This window comes from Nerophis ophidion, linkage group LG11, assembly GCF_033978795.1.
Source record: "Nerophis ophidion isolate RoL-2023_Sa linkage group LG11, RoL_Noph_v1.0, whole genome shotgun sequence".
In the NCBI taxonomy this organism is placed as follows: Eukaryota; Metazoa; Chordata; class Actinopteri; order Syngnathiformes; family Syngnathidae; genus Nerophis; species Nerophis ophidion.
The window spans coordinates 41,200,671-41,214,443 of record NC_084621.1 but is presented as its reverse complement, the minus strand read 5'-3'; the positions used below and the strand labels follow the sequence as shown (position 1 = coordinate 41,214,443).

Sequence of the window (13,773 nt, the reverse complement as noted above, 5' to 3'; positions counted from 1 at the left end):
GCGGCACACATAGCCTGATTAGATGTTTATCAGCAAGCGGCACAAAGTAGAGAACTCACCAGTAGTGCAAGGCAGCAGCAGACACAGAAGCAACAATCGCATCATCTTCAAATACTGCTGGGGAGAGAAAGGCCAAGTTAAATTTTTTTTTTTTTTTTATATGTGTGAAACCCTGCTGTTTCTGGTTTGGAACAGTAGTGTGATGGAAAGCTTCAATGATCCCTATTATTGGTCTTGTTTGGCACGGTAAGTCTCAGGATCACGTAACCAGTCGGTGGAAAATTAAAAAATCCCACTCGCACTGTTTATACTAGTCTCAGGGACTGCACGCAAGGCTACGTTGCAAATTCAGGTGCGTGCAAGGGTCAGAGAAGGAGAGCCTTATTTCCCACACTGCTCAGCAAAAAACTGACAAATTCCATCACAGTCAGCTGTCAACAAGTAGCTATTTGACATTGTCCTGTCCTTTGCACAATCAAGTGTTCTGTGAGCGGCGTTTAAACAATTTCCCTCATAAAAAGAAAAAAGCAATACTATTCCTTTTTAATGTAATTTGTACGAGGGAAGACAAAGTAGCTTTCAGGTGAACAAACATTTACCAGTCAAACTGACACACACTGGCAGCAATTTTTAAGGGAGCACTTTCTGGTGGAAAAGGGTCCTTAACTAACTGTACCTTTGCACCACAATGATGTAAAACGCAGCTGTTTTGCATGTGGCCAAACAAAGCCCGCAGCTGTACCCAACACAATACGAGCGGCTGATATTTTTAAAAAAGGAAAACATGGGAATGACTTCTCTTCCAGAGGAAATCCCAGATGAAGCCTCGCCGGTGGTATCGGGTCATTGAGGTTTGCATGGGATCAGGAACTAATAGTCACTTGTGTAAGTAATACAGAAGGAACTTCGGCGCTGACCTTTGTGCCCAGTGTTCATTGTTAGCTATACCCATTGTGTTTGGTTTCCCCGGCTCTTAATGACCATGCGGAAAGAACTAATGTAACCCACATTACATCCATCACACATCTGCAGACGGCAGCTCCAGTCCCTTGCTCATTTTACAGGAATTACATTCTAATGACTACTTGGTGAATTGAAGTGAAAACATAAGAGACGAACAGAACAATCCTTAAAACACATTCTGTTGAAAATGTATTCTGCTGCCATGGATGCTGGCGTCTGCAAAAATTCAATTTGTCTCCCCTGCAGGGCCACAGAGTAATGAGAACAGACCACATCAAGATTATGTGCTAAATTAGAACAGTATGGCAAACTATTAGTTTGGCCATACTAGAAAATAAAGACGTTAATCACACAACAGATGTCGATTGGGAAGGGCGTGTAGAGGGGGCTGTTGCGGCCTCAGAATGGCTGCGGGAGCTCTCCAAATACAAACAACCTAAGACGCTGCAAATAAAAACTACCTCCAAATTACTTTTCGGAGTCGCTTTGCCTGAAATAATAAACTGGTTCAATTTAAAGAGTATTTATCAAGGCAGACCACTGCCTTTATATCAAGATGGCTTGTGATGCCTGCAGCGTTTTCAAACTGGTTAATACATTCTTAAGAGTACATTTGAATGGCGACTTAATTTATTCTATGATACAGGACCTAATTTACAAACCAATTTAGTGCGAATGTCTTGGGTACAATAAAGAAACACCAGCTGCCTTCCGGACACAGACTCAAAGATCATCATGGATAAATCTACACATCATAAAATTAGGGAGCAGTGCTGGAAAAAAAAAAAAAAAGTTGCACTTTCCCATACATACATTTACTTTGTATTCATTTACATAAGGAGCTACCAAACTTGGGTTTAAAGTAAGGCTGTCAAATTCAATGAATTTAAGTTTAAGTAGCCTAGAGCAGTGGTTCTCAAATGGGGGTACGCGTACCCCTGGGGGTATTTGAAGGTATGCCAAGGGGTACGTGAGATTTTTTTTTAAATATTCTAAAAATAGTAACAATTCAAAAATCCTTTATAAAAATATTTATTGAATAATACTTCAACAAAATATAAATGTAAGTTCATAAACTGTGAAAAGAATTGCAACAATGCAATATTCAGTCTAGATTTTTTCCGTACATGTTCCATATTGATGTTAGAGATTTCTTTTTCTGTGAAGAAATGTTTAGAATTAAGTTGATGAATCCAGATGGATCTCTATTAAAATCCCCAAAGAGGGCAATTAAAGTTAATGATTACTTCTATGTGTAGAAATATTTATTTATATTTGGATCACTTGTTTATTTTTCTACAACTTTTTAGTTATTTTTACATCTTTTTTTCCCAAATAGTTCAAGAAAGACCACTACAAATGAGCAATATTTTGTACTCTTATACAATTTAATAAATCAGAAACTGATGACATAGTGCTGTATTTTACATCTTTATCTCTCTTTTTCAACCAAAAATGCATTGCTCTGATTAGGGGGTACTTGAATTAAAACATTTTTCACAAGGGGTACATCACTGAAAAAAGGTTGAGAACCACTGGCCTAGAGGAAGCTAACTTTCCAGAAAGTACAAAGCACAAAATGCAGACTTTTTCCGACTTTTGGCACATGCATGAAGTAAACGACGCCCGTACGAAACAAATAAGCACAGCATTAGCTTTTTGTGTGGTCAGCTAATGATAGCCACTTAGCAAAGTTTATTTACCAACGTTATCCATCATTGAATATATAGCCTAGCTCTATTCAACTGCTGGTCTGGGGGCCAAATCCTGTTCCCGAGTTCAGTTCAACATTTCCAAAAACACTTGAGCGCTTCTGTTATATAGAGGAACTTGGACCACTGTAAACACCTTGACAGTTCCTTGCATTGACATTTTAACATTGCTAGCAAACAGAACACTGGGGTCCAAACTTGTGATTTACAAAACTGAGGCGTTCCTCAAGGCTTTCCTTCAAGTCCTTTTCTTCTTGGCGGTTACACATTTTTTGTTAATGTGATTTATGTACCGTATTTTTCGGATTGTAAGTCGCTCTGGAGTATACGTCGCACCGGCCAAAAATGCATAATAAAGAAGGAAAAAAAACATATATATACAAAAAAATGTATATACGTCGTGGCCCAGAGATGAGGTGGCGACTTGTCCAGGGTGTACCCCGCCTTCTGCCCGATTGTAGCTGAGATAGGCGCTAGCGCCCCCCGCAACCCCAAAAGGGAATAAGCGGTAGAAAATGGATGGATGGATATATACGTCGCACACTGCGGAAAATGTATTTGATAAAATCCAACACCAAGAATAGAAATTTGAAAGGCAATTTTAAATAAATAAAGAATAGTGAACAACAGGCTGAATAAGTGTACGTTATATGACGCATAAATAACCAACTGAGAACATGTTTGGTATGTTAACGTAACGTATTATGGTAAGAGTCATTCAAATAACCCTAACATATAGAACATTCTATACGTTTACCAAACAATATAGCCCAGAGGGTGATCAAGGGTGATGGGTCAAATTCAGAGATTAATTTTACCACACCTAGTGTGTTTGTGACAATTATTGGTACTTTAACTTAACGCATACAGTAAAATATAGACATTTTAAGAAAATATGTTACGTCTTCTTTTCCGCTTTACTATTTGGGTCGTTGACCAAAGTTGCGTATCTAATATTCTTTTCAGTGCAGCTATTAGTTAAAAAAATAAATAAACACAAACAATTGTGTTTGTTAATTATTAATTGTAGTTGCAGATCAATTGCAGTGTCTTTTTAATCTAGCAGATGCGTATGGCCATTATGAAACACTAACACAGTGTCAGTGCAGTGTCAATACAGCTGCTGAGTGTGCCACAGAATCTCTAAGACATCATTTTACCCATCATTGCAATATGTTCAGTGATCAGATCAATGTATACAGTATGCACCAGTGCAAAGATGAGTGACAAGCCTACGACTGGTGTGGTCTATGACAAATGTCACTTCAAAATACACCCAACTGGGACAGGATATTACTTTTACCAAGTTTTGAAGTTAATGTAAATTATGCGAGCAAGTAATTTAGTGTGATTAATCATGATTCAAAAATGAGATTCATCTGATTAAAAAAATGTATCGAACACTAGGAGCTATTTTATAGATTAACAACCTGGCATACCATTTATGTAAAGGCAATAAGTTAAATCGGCTCTTTTTGTAGAAGCAGCTTTGTCAAGCTCTGCCTTTTTGTCCATAAATGTTTGGTCGATGGAGACGACATTGCAGATATGATGCACAGTTGCATATGTTCTGTCTGATTAAAATGTTGTATTAACAGAGCAATAAACTGTCTAAGGAAAACATATTTCATAAAACAACACTTCCAATTAAATATTTTCAAAGTCATTGTATATGGACTTCTTTGAGCGCTGTTTGACATGTGTATTTTCATTTATGGCTTTCTCGATCACTTAACTTTTATGGGTTTTTTTTTTTTCATCTAAATGTATATATCAATGTTATGGAAAAAAAAACAAGCATTTTCGCACGTTTGGTACCCAAAAACAATTTTAATTTGGATCTTCTGTTCAAACAAAAAAGTTTGAAAAAACCTTGTGCTAAATAATCTGACAAATTTAGGTAACAGTTTTATCTCAATACACGATACAGTATGGAAAAACATAAAAGTGAAGACAAATAAAGGGAGACAAATGTTTTTTTTAGTTATCTACTCACACTGGTAACAGTGCTGCACTCTATTGTTTGTCAACACCAGTGATAAGAACTCCTAATGAGGGTACGTATCGGAATGACTCGACAACGGAGTTTGGAAAACCAGTGCAAGTGCTGAGAGAATGAAAAATGCACAAACGAATGGAAAGGATTCATTGGCATTGCTTTAAAACACTTAATAGTAAATAAAATATGCATGCATGAAAGAATCTTATAATTCAACTTTGGAATCTGGGATTGCAACCAGTTTGATGCATAACCATAATTAATATCTAATATCTAACGTAAGTAATATCTAATGAGATAGAACCAAAATTTTAAAAACAGCTTTCAGTAAGATTCCATACAGTTCTTCACCAACTGCAATAATAAAAATATTTTTACATTACTACTTAATGGACAAAGCATCATTATACTTAGGCAGATTTTTTTTCAATACAGATTTTACATTGAAACATTAGATTGTGTCTGATAAGTGGGAAAACACTCACATTTCTTCAGTTGATGCCATGCATGTCAGTGAACCTTCATCAAGGAACTGAGCCCTACTCATAGGAGTAGTTGAGCCACTAAGAGGATCTGGTGTTTTGGACAATGACAGCCTTATACACGTACATCCTGTATTGCCTTCTTCACATCCTCCGTCCAGTGTGTGTGTGCAGATGTACTTTCAACACACACCAGGATGCATGAAAACAAATCATACAATAGGTGTACCATAAAGGCTGCATTTGAGACAAAAACATCACCAACTGGGAGGTGCAGGTCTCAGCTTCAATTTACTTTTACATTATCAGATGGAGACGGTGCTCCAGTGCTGTGTTTTGTTGACAACAATAACACCAGGGCTCGAGCAAGTTTTTTGAAAAATCAAGTACTATCTAAAATCTTAAAGGCTGCCTCGTCATGCACCTGACAACAAGGAGCAACATGTTTAAAGTAGACAAAACTCAAGCCGACCGAAATGTCAAAGTTACAATTAAGGATGTTCTGATAAACATTTTTGGCCCGCGATATTTTGGCCTCAGATCCCGATCGCGAGCCTTAATCCAATACTTTAACAATAGATAATAGAACTGAAAATATTGTCTACTCTAGCAAGTAACTAAATTAAACACTAACACATTTTTATAGTGTATCTTATTGAATTTAGAATTTGCCAGAATTGTTGCTAATCAGACGGTGTTATCAATTTGTAATATTTAATGCCACACACATACTTTTAACAAAATAAAGCGGTTGGTGTACAATATCTAAACAACAGCAAAAACTACGATTGGCTCCCATTTAAATCCTTTGGGATTTGATCTCAAAGCCTTCCTGTATACAGACCTACTCTCTGAGTTTGTAAGCAAAAAAAGACAAAAAATATTTTGTAATAACAGCAAAAAGTAAAAGATCAATCGAATCAGGAAAAGTGGTATCATTTGTATACTGATACAATACTAGGTATCGATAGTGTTGACATCCGGCTTGATTACTGCTACATTACTTAGTTTGGCTTCTCATATGTATAACGTAATTATGTACGTACCCCACGTGCACGTTTGTTAGCTTCCGCCCGAATGCAGCTGAGATAGGCTCCAGCTCCCCCCGCGACCCCGAAAGGGACAAGCGGTAGGAAATGGATGGAAGGATGGATGTTTTTAGCTAATAATAGCCATTTGGAAAGCTAGCGTTGAATGTATATTCTATCATAACAACAACATGACTGCTAATTGTTCATTGCTCCTCTTGGACTACATTTGTAAAAGTGCACACACTATCTGCGCGCACATTGATGAGACTGGGCGAGTGACTGATGTAAACACCAATCATTTTATAAGGGCCATTAAAATGTTTTGTTATATAAACTTTGTAATTGTTAAAAATACAGACAATTGTCAAACAAATGTGTACTCTTAAACCATTACTTGTTAAAAAATTTTCTTTGAAAAATGATACTGTGAGGAAGTTGTAAACAGCACCTTTAAGTAGCCGATCACAAAATTATGTTATTGGAAAAATTATCTCTCTAAGTTTTTCATTTTGACTCTGGAACAGATAATTTATATTTCTACTAGTGCCATCTTGAAATCAGAACAAATTATATGAAAGATCCACTGTAGTCTTCTGGAACCGATCAAAGTTTGTTTACTGTAGTATTTATAAAGCCATCCTATAAAGCTTAATAAAAGATAAAATAATAAAACCTTTAATAAATAAAGATTTTATTAAGCCAACCGCGAGGGGCTGTGCCAGCAACCTGAGGGTTCCTGGTTAAAACCCCACTTTCAACGTCCGTTGTGTCCTTGAGCAAAGACATTTCACCCTTGCTCCTGATGGTCATGGTTAAGGCCGCCATCAGTGTGTGAATGTGTGTGTGAATGGGTGAATGTGGAAATAGTGTCAAAGCGCTTTGAGTACCTTGAAGGTAGAAAAAGCGCTATACAAGTACAACCCATTTATCATTTAATTATATCTGATTACTCTCAATTCTATCAAAATCAGCTCACAGTAGGGCTGGGCGAGATATCGATATACTCGATATATCGCGGGTTTGTCTCTGTGCGATATAGAAATTGACTATATCGTGATATTTGAGTATATTCTCACAGAGTTGCATTTAGCTGCGGGCATAACACTGCATGCGTATCCCACTCTTTCCTGTCTCTCCTTCTCACATAGACGTAAACAAGCGCACCTTCTTACATACTTCACGCGGGCAACGCCACACGCCCTCCCCGAGCAGAGGTTGCTACATGGGTAACATTAGCTGTGATGCTAAAGGTGCGTTGCGAGTGGTAATGCGAGAGAGAGAGGGTGCGAATCTGGTAACAAATGAAGGAAGAATTAATTCCCAAGAAAAACAGCACGGGGTGCATTGTCTGGCAGTGGTTTGGCTTCAAGCGGGAATATGTTGAACAATTATGCGACAAAAGCGTTGCTACAAAAAGTGGCAGCATTGCTATTTGTTTTCCTATTATGCAACAAATTTTTATTTGACACTTACTGAAATATCTTGTGTGATATCATGCATAAAAGTGCACTTTATTTGTTTTAAACTATTGTAGTGGCGTTCTGTACAAAAAGTGCACTTTAATTTGGTTAGTGCATGTGCCTCACAATACAAAAGTCCTGAGTAGTCCTGGGTTCGATCCTGCGCTCGGGATATTTCTGTGTGGAGTTTGCATGTTCTCCCTGTGACTGCGTGGGTTCCCTCCGGGTACTCCGGCATCCTCCCACCGCCAAAAACATGCACCTGATGATAGGTTGATTGGCAACACTAAATTGGCCCTAGTGCGTGAATGTGAGTGTGAATGTTGTCTGTCAATTTGTGTCGGCCCTGTGATGTGGTGACTTGTCCAGGGGGTACCACGCCTTGAAAGTAGAAAAGCGCTATACAAGTATAACCCATTTACCATGTTCTATAATGGAAACACTTTTAAATAATCCATGGCTATGGATTTTGATAATATATCTACACCTAATGTAACTTTGTTCATATCTGATTACTCTCAATTCTATCAAAATCAGCTCACAGTAGGGCTGGGCGAGATATCGATATACTCGATATATCGCGGGTTTGTCTCTGTGCGATATAGAAATTGACTATATCGTGATATTTGAGTATATTCTCACAGAGTTGCATTTAGCTGCGGGCATAACACTGCATGCGTATCCCACTCTTTCCTGTCTCTCCTTCTCACATAGACGTAAATAAGCGCACCTTCTTACATACTTCACGCGGGCAACGCCACACGCCCTCCCCGAGCAGAGGTTGCTACATGGGTAACATTAGCTGTGATGCTAAAGGTGCGTTGCGAGTGGTAATGCGAGAGAGAGAGGGTGCGAATCTGGTAACAAATGAAGGAAGAATTAATTCCCAAGAAAAACAGCACGGGGTGCATTGTCTGGCAGTGGTTTGGCTTCAAGCGGGAATATGTCGAACAATTATGCGACAAAAGCGTTGCTACAAAAAGTGGCAGCATTGCTATTTGATTTCCTATTATGCAACACATTTTTATTTGACACTTATTGAAATATCTTGTGTGATATCATGCATAAAAGTGCACTTTATTTGTTTTAAACTATTGTAGTGGCATTCTGTACAAAAAGTGCACTTTAATTTGGTTAGTGCATGTGCCTCACAATACAAAAGTCCAGAGTAGTCCTGGGTTCGATCCTGCGCTCGGGATCTTTCTGTGTGGAGTTTGCATGTTCTCCCTGTGACTGCGTGGGTTCCCTCCGGGTACTCCGGCATCCTCCCACCGCCAAAAACATGCACCTGATGATAGGTTGATTGGCAACACTAAATTGGCCCTAGTGTGTGAACGTGAGTGTGAATGTTGTCTGTCTATCTGTGTTGGCCTTGCGATGAGGTGGCGAGTCGTCCAAGGTGTACCCCGCCTTCCGCCCATGTGCAGCTGACATAGGCTACAGCAACCCCCGCGACCCCAAAAGGGACAAGCGGTAGAAAAAGGATGGATGTTTTGATATGTCACATTAGTGACATCATGCACAAAAGTGCACTCATAGCTTGTTTCATAATGTCTCTGACAATCTGTCACTTTCTGTTTTGGAAATGACATGAATGTTTGTACCACTGCTTAATAACTGTTTAATAAATACAGTTTTAGTAAATTGACTAAGTTGTGATTTCCCTTTCTGCATGGAAGTTTAAAATGAGCATATATTAATGCAGTCTGAACAGGAATGTTTTAATGTAGACACATAAAATCATCATATTGGTGTGATTACAGTATATGCATCAAGTGTTCATTCAAGGCTTAGGCAAAAATATCGCGATATATATTGTGTATCGTGACATGGCCCAAAAATATTGAGATATTAATAAAAGGCCATATCGCCCAGCCCTAGCTCACAGTATATTCTACAATCCTGCAAGCAGACAAATAAAACAACGGAAAACATACCCTCCATAGTGTCTGAGGTAGAAGAAAATAAATTCTACAGAGATGAAGTGGCCCTGAATGACCTTTGACACCAACAGCTTCTGCAGCTCATGTGAGGCACACAAATATATTTTTCTGAACTAAATCATTACAGTACTGCAGTGTAATACATGTTCTCAAACTTTTTTGAGTGATGTACCCCCTGTAAACATTTTTTTAATTGAAGTACCCCCTAATCAGAGCAAATCATTTGTGGTTGAAAAAAAGAGATAAAGAAGTAAAATACAGCACGATTTCATCAGTTTCTGATTTATTAAATTGTATAACAGTGCAAAATATTGCTTATTTGTAGTGGTCTTTCTTGAACTATTTGGAAAAAAAGATATAAAAATAACTGAAAACTTGTTGAAAAATAAAAAAGTGATTCAATTATAAATACAGATTTCTACACATAGAAGTAATCATCAACTTAAAGTGCCCTCTTTGGAGCTATCAATAGAGATCCATCTGGATTCATGAACTTAATCCTAAGCATTTCTTCACAAAAAAAGAAATATGGAACATGTCCACAAAAATCTAGCTGTCAACACTGAATATTGCATTGTTGGATTTCTTTTCACAGATTATGAACTTACATTCATATTTTGTTGGAATTATTATTCAATAAATATATTTATAAATGATTTTTGAATTGTTGCTATTTTTAGATTATTTTTTTAAAAATCTCACGTATCCCTTGGCATAACTTCAAGTACCCTCCTTTGAGAACCACTGTATTACACTGAACAACTTCCATCCATCCATTCCTACCACTTAATCACTTTGGGGTCGCGGGGGACGCTGGTGCCTATCTCAGCTACAATCGGGCGGAAGGTGGTGTGCACCCTGGACAAGTCGCCACCTCATCGCAGACACAGAACAACTTGAAAATGTCAAATTGCAACATGTATTTGGGGGGGGGGGGGGGGGTTAGTTTACTGAATGAAAGCATGAAAAATGCACTGCAAAATACCATGGTAAAGCATTCAAAATGTCAAATTGCAACATATATATTTTTTGGGGGGGGAATACGTTTACTGCATGAAAAATGCACTGCAAAATACCATGGCAAAGCATTAGTAATAGTTGTATTGTACATACCAACAGAACTGGATAAAGTTAACCGTTTTGCTCTGCCATTAAAGCGGCGCACTGCCCACAGCTGGAGCCCGTTTCCTGACAAAAATCCGCTGCTGCATAACTGAGTCAATCATGGGCCAAAGTTTTCGTTCACCTACCGGGGGAATTTACAAAGCCACCATAATGGGCGCTGGCGTAACATCTCTACGTAACTCTTCCTGGCAATGTGGACTATGCAGTATAAAAGCCTCAACTGTTTCCTGTGTCTTTACTGCTAGTACGTCGCCACAACTTCCGGTGGAGTTGACTTTAACTTCAAACATTTGAGATTTTCCTTTCATTTAGAAACACTTTTTTTTTTAAGGGGAATTACGTGGTACTTTTTTATATATATAAAAAAACACATATATAGTATGTATATCATGATGCTACATATCCGGTTATTTAACGGGATTTATAATTAACCCGAACTACCTCCAGCTGGTGTCGTGACTTCTCGCGATAACTGGAGAAATATATATAGCGTGTTTTTCTGCCCAATGCATTAATTGACATTTTTTTAGTGCCGTGCTGGTCGCGCATCCACCGTTTTTTGTTTATTTGTTGTTGTCCCCCCCCAACAATGGAGGTAGTATAAATCCACCTTGAAGACGAATCAATATACTGTAGTTTCCTTGCTCCAGTGCAAGATGATGCAGTTTGTCCTCCTGCTTCAGGTGTGCCTGGTGGGCATCAGTAAGTATTTGTGAGCTTTTATTTGTAGTCTTGGGGCTATAATTAACCCAAACTTAGTTAACCTGTCAGCCTGATTTAGCACAAACTGTATGTTAAGTAGCTTGGGTTATTTAAGACAGTGTTTTTCAACCTTTTTTGAGCCAAGGTACATTTTTTTTCATTAAAAAGAAATATGGGGGCACACCACCAGCAGAAAAGGTTAAAAAATGAAACTCCACCAGGTTGCCTTGCCTTATTTTGAGTTTATTGTTGTTTCCTGTGTGTTATGCTTTAGTTCCTGTCTTGCGCTGTTATTTTGGTGACATTTTCATGTATTGCCTGCACCTGCTTTGTTTTCGCAATCAAAACTATTTGTTGTGCGTAGGCCATCCTTCTTTGTGGGGACATCGTTGATTGTCATGTCAAGTACGGATGTAAGTTTTTGCTGTCGCCCAGCATTCTGTTTTTGTTGACTTTGTAGCCACTTCAGTTTTACTTTTGTTTTACATAGCCATCCCTATGCTTCAGTGCCTTTTCCTCCCGGGACATACCTTTTTGTTAATTTTTGGTTTAAGCGCTACATACCTTTTTACCTGCACACTGTCTCCCGCTGTGCTCTGCATATTGGGATTATGACAAACAATCCTTGAAGAGTTCCAACAATGCAATGAACTACCTGCTGCCACCTACTGATATGGAGTATTACAATATTACCCTGCCAAGCTCTACACAGCACAGGCACTAGACAATGGCGCATTATTAAGATGATAAATTAAATAAATGGGTTACACTTGTATAGCACTTTTCTAGCTTTAAGGTAATCAAAGCGCTTTCACACTATTTCCAAATTCACCCATTCACACATACATTCACACACTGGCGGCAGCTTCCATGCAAAAGTGCCAACCACGAAACATCAGGAGCAAGGGTGAAGTGTCTTGCTCAGGGACACAACATACATAACTAGGATAGTAGAAGCAGAGGATTGAACCAGGAATCCTCAGGTTACTCTCCCTAGCACGTTGCGCTGTCTGGTGACCTACAACAGTGGTTCTCAAATGGGGGTACGCGTACCCCTGGGCGCTCTTAAAGGTATGCCAAGGGGTATGTGAGATTTTTTTAAAATATTCTAAAATTGAAAAAATTAAATATTATATTCAAAAATCCTTTATAAATATATTTATTGAATAATAATTCAACAATATATAAATGTAAGTTCATAAACTGTGAAAAAAATACAACGATGCAATAGTCAGTGTTGTCAGCTGGATTTTTTTTTTCACATGTTCCATAAAAATTGATGTTAAAGATTTCTTTTTTGTGAAGAAATGTTGAGAATTAAGTTCATTAATCCAGATGGATCTCTATTACAATCCCCAAAGAGGGCACTTTAAGTTGATGATTCCTTCTGTGTAGAAATATTTATATTTGGATCACTTATTTATTTTTCAACAACTTTAGATATTTTTATATCTTTTTTTCCAAATAGTTCAAGAAAGACCACTACAAATGAGCAATATTTTGCACTCTTATACAATTTAATAAATCAGAAACTGATGACATAGTGCTGTATTTTACTTCATCTCCTTTTTTCAACCAAAGATGCTTTGCTCTGATTAGGGGGTACTTGAATTTAAAAAAGAAATGTTCACACGGGGTACATCACTGAAAAAAGGTTGCAAATTACTGACCTACAACACTGAATATGCAATGGAAAATGTGCCTTTTTTTCCCCTCCCCTTACCTAAAACACTCAAATCTGGACTATTCTTAAGCACCCTCACAACTTGCAGTTGTACACTTTTGCTTGGGGTGTGCCTGTGTATCCAAACCTTTTGAAGCTACAAAAGTGTGTGTGTGTGTGTGTGTGTGTGTGTGTGTGTGTGTGTGTGTGTGTGTGTGTGTGTGTGTGTGTGTATATATATATACACACACATTAGTGTAAAAGTAACTGTCCTCATGTTCTGTAAATGTTACTAATCATGAAAAAGTGAAGCATACCCCACCATCTGGGATTAACAGGTGTGAAATTTTATTACACCCTTATTTTAACATATGCTTCTGCTGCCAGCAATGAAACCAGGCACCCATGCTCTCACTTACCATATGTAAAATGTGCATTTCTTGTTTTTGCAGCTATCGGCTCAACCATACAGTATATATTGTAAGCAGTTTCTTTGCCACTATCCCAGGCTAGCAAGCTCCATGTCCCATCAGACTACTTACATTTGAGTTTGCCGTTTGTCAGGACTGTCTCCTATGGACTGCTCGTATGTTGTTGCTCCCCACACCAAGATCCTTGTTATCATGGAAACTACTGGAGTTGTTCTGCATGTTAATACAGGTGTACCCAGTCAGGAACAAGGAACTTGTACAG

The 13,773-nt window shown here is 38.2% G+C and overlaps 2 protein-coding genes across 10 annotated transcripts in view; one reads left to right on the top strand and one right to left on the bottom strand.

Annotated features, from left to right (window-relative positions):
* si:dkey-262k9.2 (uncharacterized) overlaps positions 1-13,773 on the bottom strand; it is a 25,798-nt gene extending 12,025 nt beyond the window's left edge. The window contains exons 1-2 of one of the 8 annotated variants that reach the window (XM_061915988.1): positions 13,623-13,773; positions 60-114 (exon numbers count right to left, since the gene is read on the bottom strand). In XM_061915988.1, coding sequence (XP_061771972.1) covers positions 60-105 — 46 coding nt within the window. In that variant the 5' untranslated portion in view covers positions 106-114; positions 13,623-13,773. The other 7 variants (XM_061915987.1, XM_061915992.1, XM_061915993.1 and 4 more) reach the window with 7 other exon arrangements.
* LOC133562102 (IgGFc-binding protein) overlaps positions 11,173-13,773 on the top strand; it is a 35,664-nt gene continuing 33,063 nt past the window's right edge. For both annotated transcript variants that reach the window (XM_061915983.1, XM_061915982.1), the window contains exon 1: positions 11,173-11,417. In XM_061915983.1, coding sequence (XP_061771967.1) covers positions 11,372-11,417 — 46 coding nt within the window. In that variant the 5' untranslated portion in view covers positions 11,173-11,371. The remainder of the gene's footprint in view (positions 11,418-13,773) is intronic.